The 25,250-nt window shown below is 44.6% G+C and overlaps 3 protein-coding genes across 5 annotated transcripts; 2 read left to right on the forward strand and 1 right to left on the reverse strand.

Moving 5' to 3' along the window:
• The first annotated feature begins 3,220 nt into the window (after positions 1-3,220).
• On the forward strand, positions 3,221-5,150 carry pdyn (prodynorphin). The gene is made up of 2 exons (XM_079559097.1): positions 3,221-3,639; positions 4,510-5,150. Exons 1-2 carry the CDS (start codon positions 3,520-3,522, stop codon positions 5,056-5,058), a joined length of 669 nt encoding a protein of 222 aa, XP_079415223.1. The 5' UTR covers positions 3,221-3,519; the 3' UTR covers positions 5,059-5,150.
• Positions 5,151-6,932: 1,782 nt separating this feature from the next.
• On the reverse strand, positions 6,933-16,981 carry gmeb2 (glucocorticoid modulatory element binding protein 2). 2 transcript variants are annotated; one of them, XM_079557682.1, is made up of 10 exons: positions 16,635-16,981; positions 15,823-15,980; positions 15,661-15,743; positions 14,943-15,067; positions 14,115-14,218; positions 12,233-12,387; positions 10,869-10,937; positions 9,803-9,940; positions 9,297-9,419; positions 6,933-7,588 (listed from the first exon to the last, which is right to left on the reverse strand). In XM_079557682.1, exons 2-10 carry the CDS (start codon positions 15,963-15,965, stop codon positions 7,014-7,016), a joined length of 1,515 nt encoding a protein of 504 aa, XP_079413808.1. In that variant the 5' UTR covers positions 15,966-15,980; positions 16,635-16,981; the 3' UTR covers positions 6,933-7,013. The 2 variants fall into 2 exon arrangements, with proteins under 2 accessions (XP_079413808.1, XP_079413807.1); XM_079557681.1 differs by having other exon boundaries at positions 15,823-15,983; positions 16,635-16,980.
• A 211-nt stretch (positions 16,982-17,192) lies between these two features.
• On the forward strand, positions 17,193-25,250 carry tpk2 (thiamin pyrophosphokinase 2). Of its 2 annotated transcripts, XM_079559125.1 has the most exons (8): positions 17,193-17,312; positions 18,651-18,892; positions 19,601-19,664; positions 20,338-20,468; positions 21,633-21,751; positions 23,136-23,268; positions 23,953-24,049; positions 24,952-25,099. In XM_079559125.1, exons 1-8 carry the CDS (start codon positions 17,243-17,245, stop codon positions 24,996-24,998), a joined length of 903 nt encoding a protein of 300 aa, XP_079415251.1. In that variant the 5' UTR covers positions 17,193-17,242; the 3' UTR covers positions 24,999-25,099. The 2 variants fall into 2 exon arrangements, with proteins under 2 accessions (XP_079415251.1, XP_079415250.1); XM_079559124.1 differs by lacking the exon at positions 23,136-23,268 and having other exon boundaries at positions 24,952-25,250.

A 25,250-nucleotide genomic window follows, 5' to 3' on the forward strand; every position in this document is an offset into this window, starting at 1 on the left:
TCCAGGTCTACTTTAGCCCTCTCCTGGTTTACTTTAGCCCACTCCTGGTCTACTTTAGCCCTCTCCTGGTCTACTTTAGCCCACTCCTGGTCTACTTTAGCCCACTCCTGGTCTACTTTAGCTCACTCCAGGTCTACTTTAGCTCACTCCTGGTCTACTTTAGCCCTCTCCTGGTCTACTTTAGCCCACTCATGGTTTACTTTAGCCCACCTATGGTCTGCTTTCGCCCCTTCCAGCACTGAGTCCTGTTGTCGGAGCCTCCAGAGTATAGTTTGAGCAGCTGAGAGGATCATTGGTGCTCCTCTCCCCTCTCCCGGCTCACTCACCTTAGCATCGCTTCCGTCACACAGTCTCTTCCGCCTTCAGGGAGACGTCAGGGCTGAACTCTCTCCCCTCCCTGCCCTCTTTCCCTCTGCCCCTCCCTGCTTTTACAAACTGTGGTCCTACCAAAACCTCCTTTTTGTGGAGGTTTCTTGGCTCCACATTGGCATGCGTCAGCATAAGTTGTGAGGTACTTCTCATTAAACACTAAAAAAGATAAGAACAAGGACACATGTTGCTGTTAAGAAGGCGCCATGGCAACGGTTTGTGAGTCGCAGATGAAATCTTTAGTTCACACACAAGCTCACCAGTGACGTGTTTAAGGCAGGGCACAGCAGGCCAAACTCTTCTGTTGGTCTGCTGTGAACAGTGGTTCTCAAACTGTGGTACATGTACAACGGGTGGTACTTGGGCTTCTTCCGGTGGTGCTCAGGGTCGTCTTTATTTTCCTTTGAGACCATTTCATTCATACTTTGGTGATGGATTTCAGTTACTTATTTTTCTTGTACATGGTTTACACCAAGTTTGGAACTAGTGCTGCAGTTTCCTTGCAGTGTTGTTTTAGATTCATTTTTATAATATTTCTAGTTTTTATTTTTGCATCATATTATCATGTCTTGCACTTATTTTTGGCTTATTTTTTACATTTTTCACCTTTATTCTGCAATAACTCATAAGCTTTCGTCTGTGTATTTCTTCTAACTCTCTGCACTTCAGAGCTGCTGTAACCAGAGAATTTCTCTACTGTGAGATTTAAATCTTTTTTCTTAAAAACTTCCGCCACAAACGCAACAGCAGAAGCATTTATACATATTCTTCTTCCTTGTCATGACTCAGTGGCATTGACACTGTGTCAACACTGTTCAATCAAGCTTTTAAAAAGAACAAAACAGACACTTTTTAGCAGGCATTTGCAACTGACTACAGCATGTGCAGGGGCCTTCCAGGAAAACTTTAGGAACCACCAATGAGGGGCTAGGGACTCGGGTGGACATTGTGTGTTACATTTTTTTGTAGTAACTCAAAAGCTCAGAACATCAAATGCAGAGACTAGCGGAGGCCCATCCGCATGTGAGGTCCTTCCTGGGTCTATCCAGCAGGTACAGAAGGTGGGTCCCACCACCATCGCTGCTCCCCTGACCGCTCTCACCATTGCCTGGAGTGAGGACTGGGAGACTGTTCCACACCTCCAAGGCCTGCCTGTATTCTTCACCTGTGCTGAGGAGCCCCGACTTCAGTCAGAGGTTCCTGGTCCAGACCAACGGATCAGCCGTGGGGCTGGGAGCTGTCCGGGCCCCAGGTGCTCCTGGAGAAGAACAATACTATACTACTTTTAACCGCAAGCTGCTGCCACAGCAGCTTGCGGTTAAAAGTATAGTTTGACAGAAAACTATACTTTTAACCGCTCGCGAAGGCAGCGGTTTCATTATCTTGTACATCGATGTGGTTCGGATGTAGTCTAAATCTGGAACAGTCCCAATAATAATAATAATACATGTAATATAATGTAGTATAATAGTAATATAATAGTAATTTGGTATCTCATAAACAGGGCACCGTAGACAAGAGTTTTGCGAGTTTATCAGAACATTCCACAGCTTGCGGGGTCACTTTTCAGGGTCACTGTCACAGAAATACTAGAAAACTAACCTGGGAGCTCCTGAAATTGATACAAAAGCTTTATAATTAGATGCACAAAGTTTTTCCGACAAATATCTGAGTTTACAATCAACTAAAAAAGGACCTTATTGGTAACACTTTATTTTACACTACCTTGATACTTTGTACCTGCCAAACTAAGTACAATGTAATGTGCTGCAACAATGTGCACCTATGGGTCACATACACAATGGAATAATATGTGTTTGTAGTTCAGAGGTGCATCATGCAATGAGATCCTAACCCTAACCTCTTATTATGGTACATTATGTACCTCCAAAATACAAATACACATCATTCCAATGTGTATGTACTATATCTACAAGTTATTGCATAGCAGATTACATTTGTACTACATTTAGTATATACAATGTATCAAGGTAGTGTGAAATAAAGTGTGACCCTTTTTTTCCCCACTAAAAAAATCAGGAATGCTTGTTTGTAATTGTGTTTTCTTTAAATAATTCTACTTAAATGATTCTACTTGTCCAACATGTGTTGCTTGTCACATTCATTTAGTTCTGTTTTGTTTTGTTTCCTGATCTAGGCTATGTTTCTTATTTGTGTAACCGTTATTATTTGTGTTTTGTACTTTTATTGTGGTCTGTGTAACAGGCCTATCTCTGAGGCCCCTCCAGACCTCACTTTGGGAACCACTGCACAAAGCATTCCATACATGCTCATGAAGAGAAACAAGACACCTCATTGAAGGCTAAATGAAGTGCTATTGCTTTAGTCACTGATAGATTTAGTCACAGTAGAGAATGTACTTCAGAAGAATATAACTTCAGGCTCCTTGAGCTGCACAACAGGTTCCTTTGCTGTAATACATCACTAAGACCACACAATGAAACAGGGATGGGCCGTGTTGTTGCATATCATTAGGCATAACAGGCTAATCTTGGGTTTTCACCACCAGGAAATTTAAGAGAACTTGACCATATTTGTTGATCTCTGTCGTGTGCAATCCTGTTACTCTAAAACACGTTAGGGCCAGACGAAGTGAGCTCCAGGGCCGGCGTCCCCTGACTTAATGTAGAGAGATATGGCCCCACCTTTTCCACTAATGAAGGTAGAGGAAGCTGTTTTTTTGGCGGAGGAGCACCGCTCAGCCCGTGGGGTAAAGCCTGACCCCCGTGGCCCAGCGCTGGACCAGTTCCTCGGCCCTGACCGTGCAGGGTTCGTGACGGGGCTGAGAGCTGCTCTTACCGGCTGTGTGGGTGTCGGATGTCGTTGCATTAAGGACTTACGGCGCGCGCTCATTGGTCGTCGAGGGTGACACGCACGCGGCTCCCGCCATAAAAGAGGGTTTCCGAGACGCACCCAGGACATGACACGAGGGCTGGAGGCGGACCGAGGTTCGAGAGGTAGATGCGCCCCAAAGAGTGTTAGCGACACCGGAACTATCCGCCATCTGGACCTCCTCCTTTTACGCACTGCGCAAAGGCACTTTGGCTCGTTCTTGTTCTCAGAGCAACAAGTGTCGCTCCCCGACAGCTTCCTGTGTCTGCGCGCGTGTGCGTGTGTCCGGGACCAGAGATGATGGAGTGGCTCGTCCTGGTGCTGGTGCTGAGTCTGCCGCCGTCTGTCCGCGCGTTATGCTCGGCTCAGTGTGAGAAGTGCGCGCTGATCGCGAGGCCCGGCGCTGCCCTCAGTCTGGTAAGAGCAGAGCACAAACCTTTGATTGATCTGAGGGGGTTTTGTCCAGGAGAAACTGGGGAAACTGCCGGGGAAAAGTTCACTTAGGATTGTTCTGTGCGTCACCGCCTGTGCGCGCAAGGGGCTTTACGCACGGGCTCATCTTATTCTTATTCTTATTCTTATTCTTATTCTTATTCTTATTCTTATTTTTATTTTTATTTTTATTTTTATTTTTATTTTTATTTTTATTTTTATTATTATTATTATTATTATTATTATTATTATTATTATTATTATTATTATTATTAACTAGTAGTCCAGTCTCTTATTATCTCCAAGTCCTTTCCGTGGACCTTGTTGAGTTCATTTTCATAGACAGAGATGTGTGAAGATGTGCGCTGTGCCAAGGAAGGTTGTTTTTTGTAGTTTTGCATTATTATTATTATTATTATTATTATTATTATTATTATTATTATTATTATTATTATTATTATTATTATTATTATTATTATTACTACTACTACTACTACAAACAAAATAATAATAATAATAATAATAATATATATTGAATTAATAACATCCAATGAACTAATTATTTAGCTATTACGCACATTAAGTTCTAAGAATGGAATAGTTTTTGTTAGGAAAATTATCTCGAGCTAAGGACACATCAAAGTGCGCCCCGAGGAAAACAGAAATGGAGTTGGTTTCTATGACTTAAAGTCTAGGAGCAAACCAGTTGAATCCCTTCCATTTCTAACGACATTACAAACAGCGCGCGCACGGGAGGTTTAGGGACTCTCTCTGTCACAGCTCCAGAGTCACAGAACTCCAGGTCAGGTCACCACTGACTAACCACTAATCCCGGCCGTGTGTGTTTGTGCGCAGTGTAGTGCCCAGTGCGCGGAGCAGCTGAGGGACTGTGGCCAGACTGAGGACTGGAGCCGACAGCAACGCGCTCTGGCGGACTGGAGCGAGGACGCCGCGGCTGCGGAGGAGGAGAGCCGTGAGGCGCAGCTGGTCAAGCGCTACGGGGGCTTCATCAAGAGGATCGACCGGAACAAGAACAAGGTGGAGCGGACTTATGACGACTTGTTCAGACGGCTCCAGAGAGACGCTGACACGGAGCACGCTTACCGGGACCTCTCCAAGCGCTACGGGGGATTCCTACGAAAGTTCGGCCCCAAGACCCGCAGGAGCGGCTCCGCGGAGAGCGCACAGAGTCAGGAGGAGAGTCCAGAGCCAGACTCTCAGAGTGAGGAGGAGGAGAGCTCCGAGGCTCCGGGAGAGCTGCACAAACGCTACGGGGGTTTTATGAGGAGGATCCGACCTAAGCTCAACAACCTCCAATGGGACAAGCGCTACGGGGGCTTTCTGCGTCGCCACTTCAAGATCTCCGTGCGCTCCGCAGAGGAGCCGCACTCGTGGAGGCGGTAGAGCCGTAGACCTGGGACTGCAGTCTCCCGCCTTTGTCCTGTCATGTGTTCGTCCTCACGGCTGCATTCAATAAACGAGCTTCTTTCATATAACCGTGTCCTTCTGTGCCAACCACGCAGCACACATACACACACAGGCCTACATACACACGCGCACGCACACACACATACACACACAGGCCTACATACATACACGCACACGCACGCACATACACACAAACAAACAAACGCGCACGCGCGCACACACACACACAAACGCGCGCGCGCACACACACACACACACACACACACACACACACACACACGCACACACGCACACACACACACACACACACACACGCACACACACACACACACACACACACACACACAAACGCGCGCGCACACACACCGCAGGCGCGTGATTGTGCTCTGGTTTGGCCCCTGAACTCCACGCGCTCCAAACTTGAATATGACGCACTGACTCGGCCACAGGTCACAGAGGCACCGCACTGTGCACGCGGGGGAACACACGCGTAATAACAATGGTTCATTATATCGATGATCAAATCTGATGCGTAACTGCGTAACCTAATGTGAGCGTGACCGGTCTACATGAGTTACATGTTCTCCCCGTGCCTGCGTGGGTTTCCTCCGGGTGCTCCCTTTTCCCTACCACTAAAAATAAGTACAATAGGTTCCCCTCTGGGGCCGGGACTCCCCTGAAAGACAAATCCTTAATCTCAGGGGAACTAAAGACTAGGCTACTGGTCTAAATAAAGGTATAATAAAATAAATCAATGAAATCAACCGTGTCTGCAGTCATTCTCCGGCAGGCTGCCGCGCGTCAGCCTGACACAGAATGTGGCTGGTGTCTGTACGGAGCTAAATAACCTGATCCAATGACGCCCCCTAGAGTACATCGAGCAGCGGTCCGTCTCTGCGCTCTCCGTGGTCCTGAATCACCCACGCTTCAACACAGCCTTTGTTCGACAGCACCAGAGATTCTCCAGCTGCTTAATAAGACGTGCTCCGAAGTGTTCCTGTATTTTTTTTTCCATTCAACCTTTATTTAACCAGGAAGGTCCCACTGAGATTAAAAACCTCTTCTTCAAGGCGTCCTGGCCAAGAGGCAGCTGTTGATCTGACATTATTAAGACCAGACCACCCCTTCCAGTCAATAGAAAGCTCTCTCTTTCAGTCCATCAGGCTCAGCGATTCTGTCCAAATATCCAGTAGTTGTTTTGTTTTACTCCACCAACCACAAATACGTTCTTTTATTTTTAATTACCATTTATGGAGACTGAAACACTAACTACCAATGACAGAGAAAACCTGGTGGTGGGGGTGTATAGTGTTTCTAACTTATTCCAGCTGCTGAAGTCGTGTTTCTGATGTTCAGCTCAGAGCTACTCGGGCGCCTGCATTAGGAGACTCTCTGTTGCTGTAAACATGGACATCCAGGTTGATCAGTGTGTTCTGAGTCATGTGCTTAACATCATCCAATGTCTTCATGGAATGACCTCCTCACTCAAAATAAATATTTGCAACCTCATCTCATTTCTTTCTTTCAAACACTACATTGATCAGCCTCCTCGTACTGCGGAGTCTATGTTTTTTTAATTTGCTAGAAATAGGCAAACTAAGGTAAAAGTAATTCATGAGACTCATACTTTGAACTATTTTGTCAAAATATTAAGACTAAAAAACAAATGGCTAAAATGAACCCTGGTGGAGCTGAGCCTTTAAGTTTTAGCCAAAAGAACTGGCAACTCTAAGTGCTTCGTCTGCAATCAGCTCGAGAAGAAAAACATGAAGAGTTGAAATGTTGTAATTGTGGATTGTTATGAGTAAAACACACATTAGATCTGAACATGTTTAGCTCAAGTCATGTTTATGAAGCACAGAGTTTACAAAAAGGTTACATTTTGAAATGACACCACGCCACATTACACTACATTACATTACATTACTGTGTCAGTCTGTGGTAGGGAGGGGCTGCTCGTCCGCCTCAGTGCTCAGCTCAGGGGCCTCCTCTGTGGCGCCCTCTGGAGGTAAGCTTTCATCCTGCGAGGGGCCCTCGGCTGCGGGGCCTGTGACCTGTTCTGCGGACAGTGCCTCCAGGCTGATGCCCGAGGTGATGGTGGGGCCCTGCAGCGTGGTGGGCAGAGTGAGCAGCTGGAACTGTGGGCCCAGCACTTTAACAAAGCCCCCCGCGGCCCCCTCCTGAAGCACGGTCAGGTTTGAGGCCTCGGCCCCTAGCTCAGAGCCGGGCAGCGGAGAGGTCAGCAGAGTGTAGCCGGCCTGACCTCCAGCCACTGTCAGCATTTTGCCAAGAGGCAGTCCGCTCAGCTGGCTCAGAGGCAGGCTGATCTGCTGCGTGGGGCCCCCGACTGCTGCGGGGCCCGACACTGCGCGCGTCAGCCGGGGCCGTTTGGCAACTGCAGGAGCGGGCACCGGAGTCAGCGTCATCAGGACGTTGTTCAGGTGCTGGGAGCGGCTCTTCAGCTCTTTGGCCCTCTTCCGATGCTCGTCACACTGCTGCTCCAGAGCTGCACACACAGAGGAGGGTCAGCACAGAGGCCAGAGGTCACAGGGCACCAACTGGTCAACTTCACCAATTTAACAATGCACAATTCAGGGGAGAACAAGCGGACAGTATCCAGATGGTGAATAGATCGTGCCATATACTGACACATTTGGTTTCATTACTTTGTTGGTTAGAAAATGCTATTTACACCGTGTGGAGAGTGATTAAAGAAACATTCACTACCCTGTGATTAGCTTTGGGTGACTTTGTCATGTGTTGCCACACAGACCCAGACACTGGATTCCAGCAATCAATATCCTTTCAACACAACAATGTAAATGTAATCAGAGTGACAGACTGAAATGTTTCTTTATAAACTCCATTGACGGTAAAATCATCACTGATTCTGAAAACTAATTATTTTATAATTATTCCTAATTATTCCACCAAGTCCTGACCCTTAGATCCCTGCTGGCAGGTGCCTTAGAATGTAGCTGGTGACGCTTATGCAAATTAGCTACAGTTTTGCTTTTGTATTTTGTGAATGTGCAGTGTTCAGTTTGTACATTTGTAAAAGCTACTTTGAAACAAGACAGGAGCTGCTGTGGCTCTGACGCTGCCATGACCGGTTTTATTGGGAATATAGCAGATTATTTCATTCAAGAGAGTTGTGTAGTAAACTGTCATTCATTCTAAACCCACACAGAGGTGGGCAGAGTTGGGAAACTTTCAGGTGAACAGCTGGCTCTAACCTTCCAGGCTGCTGCCCTGTCAGTCTGGGACGCTCTAACCTTCCAGGCTGCTGCCCTGTCAGTCTGGGACGCTCTAACCTTCCAGGCTGCTGCCCTGTCAGTCTGGGACGACTCTAACCGTCCAGGCTGCTGCCCTGTCAGTCTGGGACGCTCTAACCTTCCAGGCTGCTGCCCTGTCAGTGTGGGACGACTCTAACCGTCCAGGCTGCTGCCCTGTCAGTCTGGGACGACTCTAACCTTCCAGGCTGCTGCCCTGTCAGTCTGGGACGCTCTAACCTTCCAGGCTGCTGCCCTGTCAGTCTGGGACGCTCTAACCGTCCAGGCTGCTGCCCTGTCAGTCTGGGACGACTCTAACCTTCCAGGCTGCTGCCCTGTCAGTCTGGGACGACTCTAACCGTCCAGGCTGCTGCCCTGTCAGTCTGGGACGCTCTAACCTTCCAGGCTGCTGCCCTGTCAGTCTGGGACGCTCTAACCTTCCAGGCTGCTGCCCTGTCAGTCTGGGACGACTCTAACCGTCCAGGCTGCTGCCCTGTCAGTCTGGGACGCTCTAACCTTCCAGGCTGCTGCCCTGTCAGTGTGGGACGACTCTAACCGTCCAGGCTGCTGCCCTGTCAGTCTGGGACGACTCTAACCTTCCAGGCTGCTGCCCTGTCAGTCTGGGACGCTCTAACCTTCCAGGCTGCTGCCCTGTCAGTCTGGGACGCTCTAACCGTCCAGGCTGCTGCCCTGTCAGTCTGGGACGACTCTAACCTTCCAGGCTGCTGCCCTGTCAGTCTGGGACGACTCTAACCGTCCAGGCTGCTGCCCTGTCAGTCTGGGACGCTCTAACCTTCCAGGCTGCTGCCCTGTCAGTCTGGGACGCTCTAACCTTCCAGGCTGCTGCCCTGTCAGTCTGGGACGCTCTAACCTTCCAGGCTGCTGCCCTGTCAGTCTGGGACGCTCTAACCGAGTGTGGGACGGTTCTGGGGCGGCTCTGACCTGCCAGGCTGCGCGTGTACTGCTCTCGGTACCGGTCCATCTGGCTCTTGTGACTGGCCAGCACCTTCTTCACCAGGTCCAACATCCCAAAGTTCTGCACAATATTATTCAGAAGCACAGCATCTGTACAAAAACAAAGAACTTTGTGAGAGGACATTCCATGTTTGGAATCTGATGGTAATGACAGACAAAGTCACTTTACATGCTGCATGATCAACAAATGGAACAACTGATATTTTGCAGTATTTTCCACTTCCACTGCTTCCATTAAAGTTAAATAAAAGATTAGATTTAGGAGATATTTCAAAACAGTACAGTTTTTCACGATATTTTATTACTATTATTATTATTATTATTATTATTATTATTATTATTATTATTATTATTATTATTATTTTCATTTTCATTTTCACTTTCATTTTCATGTTCATTGTACAAATACAGGAAACTGAGAGACTACAGCCCCAGCGGTCAGAGGGGTAAACACAGCTGTTGGTGGTGGTCACCTTTGACTTGCAGTGGTGGGTCGTTGGCTCTCTCCTCCAGCCCCTTCAGAATGTCCTGGAGCTCCTTGTCAAAGTCCTGCACCACGTCATCCAGAAGCCCTGCCTCCTTCACTGCTCGCCAGAACGCCACAGAGTCCTCTGCAACACAGCACAGCACTGATCAGGTCTCAGGCCCTGGGACTTCCTGTGGCGTCAGGGTTCAAGCCCAGCTCACATCATCGTCAGACTTTGGTTTGGTCTGTGGATCTATTTCAGATAAACTCTGCATTTTTAGTTTAAGTGATCCCAACACAGAAAAAAATCAAAAGAACATTACAAACTGTGTTTTGTGTTTCAACAAGTTGGGGATTTATTGAGTGAATGACATACTGTATAGGTGAAACTCGGAAAATTAGAATATCGTTCAACAGTTCATCGATTTCTGTAATTTAACTTAAAATGTGAAACTAATATAGACTCATTACATGCAAAGTGACACATGTCAAGCCTTTGTTTGTTATATTTTTGATTGGCTTACAGTCAGTTGTATGAGATTTGTAATTGATATATTCATCAAAATGATAACAAATAAAGGCTTTACATATCTCACTTTGCATGTAATGAGTCTGTCATATATTTTCAATATTCGTGTTTTGTCTTCTTTGTTAAAGATCAGATTTTATTTGCTGTAGTTTCCAGTCTAGCAGATTATGTAGCTCACATTATGTTAACATAGCATAACACTAGGTCTGTCATGATTACACCACTTGAATTTTGATATGTACTGACTGACTCTAAAGGATCAAAATGAAAGTCATGCTGCTTTGTTTGAATAGCAAAGTGCTTGATGTTAAAATATCCCACAATAAAATAGTACATTTTTCTACATAAGAAAAATGAGGAAAAATGCAAATGAATGTGGAGGCGATAAATATTGAGCTCAGAATGTATTGTTTATCTGACACTAATTGACCAATAAGTTGATGTAGTAATTATACCTATGTGCCGCTTCAATAATCTGAGAGCTACTAAAATATGACCCTGATGAGATTGTTGGTGTGCAGAATGACCACAGGCAAGGCCTTACCCCCGATGGTAGTGACCCACTCGGAGGACTCGTCCATGGGCTCGGAGAATGACAGAGACACACCGTTCACTGCAAACACAGCATGGACGGGGTTAGAGCAGCACAGTCACACAGGAAATGCTTTTTAGACTTTATTCATCTTACGACACAGAGGTGGGCAAAGCATGTGTGCTAGGACCAAAGCCCTGGGCCATCATGCAGATTAACTGGTTTTACTCACTTGGGTAAGAATAGCAATCAAATCGGATTTGGTCACTGTGCCTTTGAGCAATTTTAAACTTCTGCAGTGGGAGCTGATCCAAATCTATGCCAGTCATCAGTTAATCACATTATAAATATGTGTTGTACTTGTTCTTTTGCCTGTTCTATCCTGTTGTATACATTTTCAAAGATACTTGAACATGTGGTTAAAGGTGCATTATGGAACTTTGTATGTGGAAAAAAGTTCCAGGGTGCTGCCCTGTCAGTCTGGGACGACTCTAAAGTTCCAGGTCAGATTAGGACTGGTACTGCACCAGTCTGTGTGAGATCCTTACAGTCAGATTTGGACTGGTACTGCACCAGTCTGTGTGAGATCCTTACAGTCAGATTAGGACTGGTACTTTACCAGTCTGTGTGAGATCCTTACAGTCAGATTTGGACTGGTACTGCACCAGTCTGTGTGAGATCCTTACAGTCAGATTAGGACTGGTACAGTACCAGTCTGTGTGAGATCCTAACAGTCAGATTAGGACTGGTACTGTACCAGTCTGTGTGAGATCCTTACAGTCAGATTTGGACTGGTACAGTACCAGTCTGTGTGAGATCCTAACAGTCAGATTAGGACTGGTACTGTACCAGTCTGTGTGAGATCCTTACAGTCAGATTAGGACTGGTACAGTACCAGTCTGTGTGAGATCCTAACAGTCAGATTAGGACTGGTACTGTACCAGTCTGTGTGAGATCCTTACAGTCAGATTAGGACTGGTACAGTACCAGTCTGTGTGAGATCCTAACAGTCAGATTAGGACTGGTACTGTACCAGTCTGTGTGAGATCCTAACAGTCAGATTAGGACTGGTACTGCACCAGTCTGTGTGAGATCCTTACAGTCAGATTAGGACTGGTACTGTACCAGTCTGTGTGAGATCCTTACAGTCAGATTAGGACTGGTACTGTACCAGTCTGTGTGAGATCCTTACAGTCAGATTAGGACTGGTACTGTACCAGTCTGTGTGAGATCCTTACAGTCAGATTAGGACTGGTACTGTACCAGTCTGTGTGAGATCCTTACAGTCAGATTAGGACTGGTACTGTACCAGTCTGTGTGAGATCCTTACAGTCAGATTAGGACTGGTACTGTACCAGTCTGTGTGAGATCCTTACAGTCAGATGCAGGAGTGCCAGGCAGCAGCTCAGAAGACGCGTCCACGCTCAGGGACACTTTGGTTCCCACCAGATCAATCTTTGTACTACGACAGGTGTTGGAGCACACTTTAGCGTGTTGGTAAAAGTCAAGCTCTCCAGAGTCCATGATCTTTCTGTGGAATAACCAGAAATATTACTTTAAATGCACCCTGCACCCCACAGTGCTGAGGACAGCGATTATATCAGAAAATTGGGAACTTTTGTTTTGTTGTTTCTTCCTTCTCACTTGGAGTTTGTTTGTTTTTACTGCCAAGTAATATCTTATTTATCACAATCATTTTTAAAAGAACATACTGAGGGTGACTGTGATATTGCAGTCACAAAAATGGAGTGGAACAATGCAAAAAATCGAATGGGAATCACATATCCATATGAAAAATTAGTGCTTAACATTTCTTACAACAACTTTTTTTACCGGACAAATCGATTTTGTGGTCAGACAAGTAAAAAATACAGTGAGAGCCATATGTTTACATTCACTTACACTTCATAAAGACACATTTGCATTTTTTCTCACTGTCAGACATGAAAAGACTATTAAATTTTATTTTGTTTAGGTCAATTAGAATTTTTAAATGCTTTCTATTTCAAATTCAGACGAATGAGACGTAGAATTTTCGACATAATTTGGTATTACTTTTTACAAAACCAAAAGTTTACATACATTTTATTAATATTTGGTAGCATTGCCTTTAAACTGTATATTTTGGGTCAAACGTTTTGGATTTCACAATAGTTGGATGAATTTTGGTCCATTCGTCCAAACAGAAGTGGTGTAACTAAGGCACATTTGTAGCCACCTTGCGTGCCAATGCCTTTTCAGCTCTGACAGCTCTTACATTTTCAACTGGACTGAGATCAGGACTTTGTGATGGTCACTTCAAAACATTGACTTTGTCTTCCTTAAAGGAATAGCCCACCGTTTTTACATACTAAGATATGTTCTTAGCTCACTTTAGTCGTGTTAATATATCCCCGTTTGGTCTTTGTCCGTGCGCTCTGTCACGCAAACGGAGCACATACGCAGCCTCTCCCACATGTCACATAGCTCCAAAAAAGCTCACAATAGAAGCTACCAAGCTCTTCCACGTGTTCCCTATTTAAATAAAGTTACGTGAAGTGTTTTCATGCGAAGTATATTTACCCAGAAATGTAGCATGTCGATTTTATAAGCAAATAAAAAGGGGGACTATATTGTGAGGCGTAATGATACGAGGAGCACAGCGTCCGCGTAGTAACTCCTAAAGACTTCCCCCGCTCACTTCCGTCAATAACCTTTAGGAGTTACTGCGCGGACGTTTTACTCCTCGTATCATTACGCCTCACAATATAGTCCCCCTTTTTATTTGCTTATAAAATCGACATGCTACATTTCTGGGTAAATATACTTTGCATGAAAACACTTCACGTAACTTTATTTAAATAGGGAACACGTGGAAGAGCTTGGTAGCTTCTATCGTGAGCTTTTTTGGAGCTATATGACATGTGGGAGAGGCTGCGTATGTGCTCCGTTTGCCTGGCAGAGCGCACGGACAAAGACCAGACGGGGATATATTAACACGTCTAAAGTGAGGTAAGAGCATATCTTAGTATGTAAAAACGGTGGCCTATTCCTTTAAGTCCCGTCATCTGATTATGTGTCGATGCATTTGTGGGGCAAGGGTTTTGGAATGGGGGATGTCCAGCCTGGCCCGGGGGAAAAATGGCTTGGAACCATCGGTTTACTCTTTTAGAGTCAAGGCAGTGCAAAGCTTATTTGTTTTTACATGAAAAAGTAAAATGACTTGTCATTTTGCCCAGCCCTGTGTGTTCCCTTGACTTCAGCATGGCCTTCCATTACCTGAGCATGGTCCCATTCAGTCGAATAGCCCTTTTCCAGTCCTTCAGAGTGGACTTCCCTGCCAGACATACAAACTCCTTTGGGCTGATGAGCTGGGAGTTGAACTGTGAAAAACAAAAACACTGTCATAATATAGACTTAGCACTAGAGATAGGATCGAACGCTTTAGAGTGGGAATCTACGGAACATGTTCATTTCCAATAGTGCCTTATTTTTATAATGATCGTGTGATCATTTTTAAGATGCCAACCTGACAAATCATAATCTGGGAAAAAAACATTTGATTAAACATCCAAAATGATGGGGTTTCAGTTTGAATAACATAGACTATCATAAAGTAGGTACAGTAATTCAAAAGTGTGGTGCCCCTGCACTGTTTTATTGGATTAGACAGTAATTCTAATCACAGTCCCGTAACCTACGTAAAATGGTGCTGCGACCCACTTTTGGGACCTGACCCACTGGTTAAGAACCTCTGCAGTAGGGTACCTGAACTAGGGCTGAACAATGTTGAAGTAACTTGCGATATGCTTTACGGCTCTGCAATATTGCGATATTATTGTGATATATAAACACAATATGCTCCAGTGTTCCCGGGTTAAACACAAATCATAAGTAACTTGTTTTACAGCACATTGTAAAAAAAAAAAAAAAAACACTACTTCAGGACCAAAACAAGACTAAAATTGAACTAAATTAGAAAATGTTTAACTAAACCTGAACTTTTTTACTATAAGTTCTCTTCATTGTTTGTTTAAAAAAAAAAGTATTGATCTCAGTCATACGTAAGGACTTAGTGATATTATGATATTTTTGTGCAGCCCTTACCTGAACACATTTGATGTTGATCCCAGGGCAGACAAACTTCTTCCAGACCAGAGCGGCTTTGGCCTCTCCACAGGTGATGGGGTAGAAGACATCTGCCTCCACGTCCACCTCCTCACTGAGTTTCACTGCACAAAGACACATTTACAAGCATATTATGAGACATACGTAAATTCATTTAATATTATTATTTAAGACTCAAATTTAGACCAACAACAACAACCAAAAAAATCACTCTTTTCAAAAAGCCTGTTAGCTGGACAAAATGGATAAATGAAAAAATAAATAAAATGATAACAAATAGAGGCTACATATGTCACTTTGTATGTAATGAGTCGATCATACATTAGTTTCACAGTTTAAGTTGAATGCACTTTTTCATGATATTCTAATTATATGACGAGCACCTGTACACACAATTTCAGAGTTCTGTTACAAATGTCTGGGTGAGATTCCTCAGGGGTTCCCCTAGTTTCAACCCAGAACATGCACAGCAGTTCTTCCAGTTGGGAACTCCTGACCAAGCTTAGCTGAAGATGTAACGCTGGGTGCTTCGGAGCAGCACAAGAGACACTCACTGCTCCTGACGCCAAACCTGTCAAACGCTGCATGACAAATCTAACTACGGGTACTAATTAAGTAATCCTGAACCTTTATTTGTGTGCTGTTGTCATGTGCACATTCTGCAGAATAAAGAGATCTGGGAATGTGCAATACTAACCGATAACCGCCTCTTTAGTCAGAGAGTCTGCTACGCTGTCATCAGCTGAGGCTTCTTCTTCAGTCACAGTGGCCATCTCTTCACTGAAAGGGAAAAAACATGCATGAGTCTAACATCCATACGATCTTTACACTTATGCAATGGGGCAGTCCTAAAGTAAACCTTGGCTCAGTGACATGTTGTTCAGAAACCAGTATCGCCTTCTCCTCATCCATGACCGCAGGCACTTCCCCGCCCACAGCCTCTGGGATGACGATCACAACCTCCCCCATCTCTGACATGTTGACCTCCGACTCCGAGGCCATCAGGGCAGGTGCATTCTGCTGGAGAACACAGCCCACAGGCCAAGAGTACAGTACAATATCAGTGCAGACAATGAGCCGCCAACCCTTTCCCCATGTGCAAGATGATACTTTAACACAAAAGCATAACATATATCATTTAGTGTCATCTTAGTTTGCCATACTTATCTGAATGTTTGCAACTTTGTCAGATCTTTACCCAGTTATACCTGGATTGGCACTGTTGTGATGTTTATTATTGATCTTTAGACACAGGCGGTGAAATACCAAGTAAAATGTCCAAAACTGCTGCCACGCACCGTTTTCTATATTGAACATGTTACACCATTCAGAAATGAGGAAGTCTGAATTCTATGGACTTTTTTTCTTCACAATTTCCAACCAATAATACCTGTTGGAATCAAATGTAAGGATATCTGAGGCCTCATATACAGATCATTCTATAATATACATTTTTAAAACATACCAGGTTATCCACCAAACGAATTCATTATTAGAAAACCACAAACATCTGTCATATACACTTCATATGCGCCACATACAAAGCCTTTGGGGAGCTACAGGTTGGACCCCCTTATAGAGCAGAGAAACTATACAATCAGAGACAAATAACAACAATCCGCAACGAATGGAAAAAAAGCCATCGATTGAAACGTAATACAGTGTCCATACCTCCTAAGAACACAGACGAGTCTTTGTTCGTGTTAGCTTGGGTTCATTTGTGATAAGCTGTATGGGTCAGAATAAAGTAAACCCCATCGTTTATCCCAGGGGCACCGTCCGTTTACTGGGTATAGACGGATACATTGATATCCTGCATTTAGAGCTCAAAACATCACCTATATACGCTATATTATGTGTTCACCCCTCACTCGTGCTAGCTTCATGCTAATGCTAACGTAAACAGCGCTTTTTCGTCCGTTTCAGAGGTGTGAGCTGGAAACACCGCCCCCTACAGGTGAGGCTCAGACGATTCATTTTCTCTGAGACTGTAGGTGTAAAAAATATATAGTTGTACGTTTCCGTCTATGCATCCAGTGAGATGTGCTTTGTGTGTTCTCATTTTTCTCTCATTGCGTTGTATTAACATTACAATCAATAATGTCTTTTATTTTGTGTTGTACGCACACGAAGAAGCGTGTACACATGCGCAGTTGAGCTCCTCGATGATAGTTAACAATACACACTACTCATGTATGTAGAGTTTGCAGAGCTTCGCAGATAAAATGAGCTGATTGTTTTTATTCACCTGCATTGGAATCTAAGCGTTTGTGATCATAATGGCGAGCCGTGCCTGGGCCGACAGAGTGCTTCAACTCCTGCGAGGCATGAACAGCTTCTACACAGCAGGTTGTGGTCACTTTATTGAAATACTTCGTCCTAGGTCATATCAACTGCTGGTTAGTACTTCGTAGCCAGAGGTGGTAGTACTCAGATTTTACTATAGAGTTCGGGAATGTGACGTCATATCGCTAAGCATTATGGGATTAGCAGCAATTGTAAACTAATGGAGATTTTAAAAGTTAAAATACTGGAGTTATTGTTCACATTAAAACACCTAGGCACCACAGTGAGTTAGATGTATGTACCAGCAGTAACTCAGCAGCTAACAGAGTTGTTCCACTGCTTTTTTCTACACTTTTGATGCTGTTTTTAGCTAATGTTAGATGGTAAATGTATGCTAACAGCTGCAAAGATGGCGGATCTCCATGGTAACTATGGACTTTCCCGAACCCTATAGAGTGCCACTCACTCCAACACATGTCAGCTAACCACTCTGCCACTCACTCCAACACATGACAGCTAACCACTCTGTCACTCACTCAAACACATGTCAGCTAACCACTCTGCCACTCACTCCAACACATGTCAGCTAACCACTCTGTCGCTCACTCCAACACATGTCAGCTAACCACTCTGTCGCTCACTCCAACACATGTCAGCTAACCACTCTGCCACTCACTCCAACACATGTCAGCTAACCACTCTGCCACTCACTCCAACACATGTCAGCTAACCACTCTGTCGCTCACTCCAACACATGTCAGCTAACCACTCTGCCACTCACTCTAACACATGACAGCTAACCACTCTGCCACTCACTCCAACACATGACAGCTAACCACTCTGTCACTCACTCCAACACATGTCAGCTAACCACTCTGCCACTCACTCCAACACATGTCAGCTAACCACTCTGCCACTCACTCTAACACATGACAGCTAACCACTCTGCCACTCACTCCAACACATGACAGCTAACCACTCTGTCACTCACTCCAACACATGTCAGCTAACCACTCTGCCACTCACTCCAACACATGTCAGCTAACCACTCTGTCGCTCACTCCAACACATGTCAGCTAACCACTCTGCCACTCACTCCAACACATGTCAGCTAACCACTCTGTCGCTCACTCCAACACATGTCAGCTAACCACTCTGCCACTCACTCCAACACATGTCAGCTAACCACTCTGTCACTCACTCCAACACATGTCAGCTAACCACTCTGCCACTCACTCCAACACATGTCAGCTAACCACTCTGTCGCTCACTCCAACACATGTCAGCTAACCACTCTGCCACTCACTCCAACACATGTCAGCTAACCACTCTGTCGCTCACTCCAACACATGTCAGCTAACCACTCTGCCACTCACTCCCTTGTGGTCTCTCCTTCTCCAGGCTCGCATCGCAGTCAGTGCCTTCCGTTTGAGGTGGACGGAGTGCAGGTCGGCTGGGTTCCTCCTATCGTCGCCTCACATTTGGAGCCGTATGCTGAGGTGTTCAGTGTGTCCCCAGGGGGCGCCGTGTCCCTCTCTCCCAGGCTTAACTCCTATGAGAGCCGGTCGGAGGCGGTGGACGTGGTGCTGCAGACTTTGCGGAGACAAGCGTCGTTCAGCTGTCTGCGAGGATGGAGGGACGAGGTGATGACTTTTGTTCTATTGTGAAGAACATGCCGGAAGTTATTTATGCATCTCTTAAGAATCCTACATTTAAAATCTGTCTTTTTCTCCAAAGCTCAAAGCCTACCCCCCACCTTCTCCGCCCCCTGTCCACAGCTGAGCCAGGACAGGTGTCAGTTTGCTCCATCCTCGGTCCACAGCTCCGCCCTCTGTCCACAGTTGGGTGAGGACCATAGATGGTCGGCCATTAAGCCACCAACAAGCCCATGTGGCTGTGAAATTAACATGGCGCACCTTGCTCCTCCTTTAAAGCATGTTCCTTAAAAGGGCATGACAGCAGGAACCCGCGGACCGGCTAGGAGCCTCCACAGTGGTCCAGAGCCTGTCAATGACAGCAATGTCCGCTCCCCGCCATAAGGACCAAAGAGAAGGGCTTTCTTCGCCCACTTGTTGAGGACAGGTGTCTGTGTCTGCCCCGCCCCCTGTCCACGCCCAGCTGTGGACTTGTGTAAGGCCCCTGTATTTAAAGTCAGTCAGCCTGGCTCTGTATTTAAAGCAAAAGTGTCTTCCTTTTTAGCGGCTACCAATTCAACTCATGTTTCCTCGTATTGGCTATAAGCTAAATGATTGTAGCCTGTAGAGAAACCAGGCAATTCTAGTTACATACAGGAAACATTCAAACTGACTAATAAATAGGATTTCATTAGTGAATGATCTATCCCTGTACAGAAATACAGTGTGATGGCTCGATTCTGTGACCCACCCCTCATGTGGATGGAGAGAGCTGCTACCAGTAAGTCACACATTCAAGGCTTTTCATGTTTTGCTTCTATGATAAGGAAGGAAACTCTCTTTTGTTAAAGAGTTTATAATCTTGATGGAGGTTCATCATCTATGATATCACTGACAACAACACATTTCAGGTGATGTGGAGATAAACAACGGGTTTTGCTGAAGAATTTTGAAGAAAGTTCTTTCTTAAAGGGACTATGCATAGTTTAAAAATGTTAATGTTGAGTATTTTCCTCCCCCCAGCCATGTCCTAATGTGTAGAATGAGCTCAGACCTGTTCACCACAACCACCTTTAAAATCCTGCACTGTCACTCAGAAAGGTGTTAATCCGGGTTCGAAGTGCCGTCATGCACAAGCTTAATGTAGAAGCTGCAGTTACGCATAAGACCTGAGGTGGCAGTAGTGAGTATAAAATGACTAACTTGCATCTAGCCCCTTTAATGATGTTGTGCAATATGGAGCTAAAATGTAAGGATTGATACTGGGATGTATTCCCTTGATATTTGGAAAGCAACAAATTAGTATTTTAAATAGGTATTCTAAATACATGTATTTAGTTGGTCCCCAGCACTGAGGACAACCACATACAGGAAGCATATTAATGTTTCACAGCTCTTACAAAATCTCTAGAACATGGAGACACTTTGACAGCTGAGGGATGTGACTCTGCCAGGTCTGTTCGGGGTGAAGCGTTATGGAGTGCACATTAACGCCTACACGGTCAGCACCAGTGGAGAGCTCAGCATGTGGTTGGCACGGCGATCGCCCACCAAGCAGACCTACCCCGGACTCCTGGACAATATGGTGAGTGAGAACATGCAGGGGGAGCTCCAGTAAACTCCTGAGTAACCTTGGAACCTGTGTTTTAGAGCCTGTCTAAACCGTATACATAATTGGACTATGGGTCACGTTTTTAAATCATGGAGCGCAGCCCTTTGATCGCAGTGCTACAGCGGGACCGCGGCACATTCTCTCAGGGCGGTTCAATTCACAGTGGGATAGATACAGCTCTCTGTCCTGTGAGAGCGTGAAAAGATGTAAATGCAAATCAAAGTGAGGCTGCAGTTCGATGAAGTTTTGGAGAAGCTGAGGGAGAATGTGAAAGGGTGAGAGCAGGCCCAAGCTTTTGGCTGTGAAAGCCATACGTGGAAGCTGCACGTACACATTCAGCTGCACGCGCAGATGTTCTCGAGTCCTATGGTGACGTCTATCAGGACTTTTATTGTATAACTATGGATGAGCTTATTGGCAAGTCCAAAGCGCGTTTATTAATTATTTACGATTTATCTGCGGCCCGGTACTGATCACTATTTTTCAAATATTGGTCACAAATCTGTCTAAATCTGTGTTAGTGAGCACTCACAGGTAGGGCATATCAAGATGCTGATTTGACCGAATCAATATTGCACATGTGTTCCTTAGGCTGTCTACAATAAAAGGACACTCTGAAAATGTCAGTTTTGCATATTCATATTATTGTTCAGTGTAAATCGACATAGCATTTTCTGACCAATAAAGTGTAAGGTTGTGCTAAAGAGATGATTAAATACCTTTAAAAGGGACTGTTTTGGATTGATTTGTTGATTATACGTTGGAGTGGTGTGTGATTGGCTTTGAGTCATTGCTGTGTAAAACTGAATGAAATGTGTGTGACTCTGTACTTTTTAAGTGGTCTCCAGAAAAAGCCTTGTTTATTGGGTTTGCTGTAGATTTGGTCTGCATGCTGCTTCCATTTGAGTGTTATTGATGTGTGGAATTTGAAAGAGTGATGGCTATAGGTGCTCATGGCTGATGGAGAGGTGTGTTCTGGACCTGGGCGAGTGGGAGAAATCTATTCAGTTCCTTTGTTTTTGATGTGTTGAGCTGAAGCTTATTATCGTGACACCTGCTTGGGTGACCTGCGAATGACCATCCCGATTTTGATGGATGTGATATAGCGCTCTTCCTGACAGGCGTGCTGTTTTACAGGCGGCGGGGGGTCTGGCGGCTGGTGTAAGCGTCAAACACACTGCAGTGAAGGAGTGCGAGGAGGAGGCCTGTGTGCCCGCCTCATTGGCAAACAAGGCGGTGCCCGTCAGCACAGTCAGGTAAGCATCTAATAACAGCCCTCAGAAAGTTGGGTCAAACTCTCTTTACAATGTTTATTTGATGACATTTTGTCAATCTTGGGATCACAAAACATGTTTTTGTTTAGTTTACTTTATTAAAAGGACAGTGTGCAGTTAGGCTACACCAGATTTAGCGCTATGTTAATTTCCATCTGTAACGACATGTTTGGTATCCACGTGACGCATGAATCCCCCCGACAACATTCTGTCATCTAAGTATGGTCAATTCCTTTGTGGAAGACGCCATATACAGGATATACACGCTCATGTGCCGACCTTACAAAACTTTAGGTCCATTTTCTCCAGATGAGGTTTTCATTCCACTCTTCACAATGCAAAAGTCAGCATCACACACTCAGGCAGCAGATTTACAAGCTGGGCCACATTTTTTCTGACAACTGGAACACAGTAACTCGCAGAAAACGGCTTTACCGCCTCCGACTTCCTATATTTCTGGACATTTTCAAGGCCAAAAAATGCCTTAATTTGCCTTATTTTTATATGCAAACATAAAATGACACAAAACCTGTGAGTAAGTTTGATATTGATATTTCTGAAATAAACTTTTATGTCCATTCATTATATATTGACAAATGTCCTGCAATGTGACTTTCCATAAAAAAGCAAACAAACTTAAGATCTATAAAATGTTCAGATAACCTTTAGATTGAAAGTTAAAATACAGCGACTTTAAAGGGACTATACAGAGTTTAAAAATGATAAAAATTAAGTATTTTCCTCCCCCTACATGTTCCAACAATGCCCTATAATGTGTAGAATGAGCTCAGACCTGTTCACCACAACTGCCTCTAAAATCCTGCACTGTCACTCAGAAAGGTGTTAATTCGGGTCCGAAGTGCCGTCATGCACGAGCTTAATATAGAAGCTGCAGTTACACATTTGACCTGAGGTGGCAGTAGTGAGTGTAAAATGGCTAACTTGCATCTAGCCCCTTTAAAGGGACTATAAGGAGTTTAAAAATGTTAAAATGAAGTATTTTCCTCCCCCTACGTGTTCCAGCCATGTCCTAATGTGTAGAATGAGCTCAGACCTGTTCACCACAACTGCCTCTAAAATCCTGTACGGTCACTCAAAAATGTGTCACTTCGGCCTGAATTGCCGTCATGCACGAGCTTAATATAGAAGGTGCAGTTACACATATGGCCTGAGGTGGCAGTAGTGAGTATAAAATGGTGAACTTGCTTCCAGCCCCTTTAATGTAAGAGTTTAATAAAAAGGTTGGTGTTACACTCCTCAAAGTCAAGTACCCAGGTTCAGTCTTCCAGAAGCTCCTCGGGTAAATGTGCAGCTGCTTAACTTTCTGACGTCAAAAGGCAGTCAGACGTGTGTGAATCTGTTCCAGTTACACGTATGAAGATGAGGAGGGCGTGTTTGCTGAGAACCAGTTCGTCTTTGATTTGGAGCTTCCTCAGGACTTCAGACCAGCTGTAGGAGACGGAGAGGTGCAGGAGTTCTACCTGCTGCCCATCACTGAGGTCAGCATTGGTCATGAGTAAATACACTGGGATTGGATTTGATATCCTGGGTTTCACAGGTTTTGGCGAGTATCCATCCACCACCAGAAAGTATTTTCTTCTTAAGTACCCACAGCAGTAAGCTATATGGTTAATAAAGCCTGTGGAGGCTTGGCCATGTTTAAAGCCTCTGAAGGAACACAGTCAATATTGTGTTTTTGTTGAGGAAGCAGCAAAATGAAGCAGCGCAGTGACTTTTTTGCTCATGCTTAATTGGCCATGGCCTCTATGATTTGCCTCGCTGTTCTTTTCATTCAGACTGGTATTGACAGCTACACTGAGCCTGAAGTCAAACATGGAGGTGTCAGTGCGATGGTCTGGGTCTTTGCTGCTTCAAGACCTGGATGACCTGCTGTCATTGATGTAATAATAAATTCTGCAGTCTACCAGGAACTCCTGGAGGAGAATGTCCGGCCATCAGTTCAAGCCCTCAAGTGCTCTTGGGTTAGGCAGCAGGACAAGAATCCCTAACAAGCAAATTCCTCCTCAGCGATGTGACAGACTCATCACCAGAGAAACGCTTGATCTCAGTTACTGATGCAAAGGGCGGCCCAACCAGTTTTTCCACATTTCCTGAACGGCTTCTGAGAATGCAGACTTAAACAGGGGTCAGCGCAGTGGTGATACAGTGCCATCTTCTTTCAGGTTCAACAGCTGCTGGCCACAGATGACTTCAAGCCAAACTCAGCCATGGTGGTCCTGGACTTCCTCATCCGCCATTCCTTCATCCATCCAGACACAGGTTTGATCCTCTCCCATTTACTCCCAATCACAACAGCTCCTCATAATATGAATCCGCTAAGCCTGACAGTGTACTGCTTTAAACAACACCATTGCTACAAAACTCATGCTCTGCTCATGAAAAAGATGTTTTCTTTGTGTTTTACATTGTAAATGGTTGTGCCATAGGTTTTTGTTTGTTTGGTTTTGGAAAGACATTTTCGCCTGGGCGCTGGACGTATATTTATAAGGGATATTTCAGGATTTTTGACATAGGGCCTCATTTCCTAGTTATCCAGGGTGGTGCTAGGCTAGTGTAAGGCTAACGCATTTCTATCGTATCAGCTAGCCTGCATTAAAAACAGTCCGACCCGCTCCACAGTGCACCTGAGGCAAATCACTTATAACACCTGACTAACCATATAAATGTCGAATAATATAATTTTTAAAATATAACTGACCTTGCATCACATGAATGATTGCATTTTGAGGGACTATTTTCTAGCAGATCAGTCCGCCGCTGCGCAGCTTATACAACCACAAAGCTGATGCTGCTCAAATACAAGTTATTGTAAATCAAAAAGGTTTCAATAATTCTATGGACACAGACATAATATGGTTAATATTAATATTAATGCAGGCCAGCTGACATCGTAGAAATGACTTGTTTCTATTTTTAAGTCGTTTTAGGTCAATATTGGCTCTTGCAAATATTAAAGGGTTCGATAATGTTATATGTGTGGAATAGATGATCACAAAATGCAGAAGCTTAGAATGTCCTCTAAAGTGTCCACATGTCCTTGTGTCCTGCATCTTTAAACCATGACATGCAGATTCTGCATTAACTTCCTTTAAACGTCTCGGTGTCACACAGTTGCATGTCAAAACAATAATGCCAAGGATAAATGCACATTTCTTTTTCAGAGCCTCTCTATCAGGAATTTGTGTCTGGACTGCACCAACAGCTATAGCAGCACAAGGGCATCTACCACTGAACTGCACCACTCCACTTGGAATCTACAATCAACTCTGAACATGAACACACACATCTGCCAACTGACGGACATAAAGTCACATTCACCTTTTTTAAACTGTGAAACAACTTCAACTTCAAATAAACTTTGGGAAAAATACTGTTCCTTTATATCCTGATTTCATCGTCATCCTCTGTATTCAAGTAGACGGCAAAGGTTTTTTAGCTTTTTCAGTTTGACCAGGATATG

Source organism: Gobius niger, assembly GCF_951799975.1.
Source record: "Gobius niger genome assembly, chromosome: 6".
In the NCBI taxonomy this organism is placed as follows: Eukaryota; Metazoa; Chordata; class Actinopteri; order Gobiiformes; family Gobiidae; genus Gobius; species Gobius niger.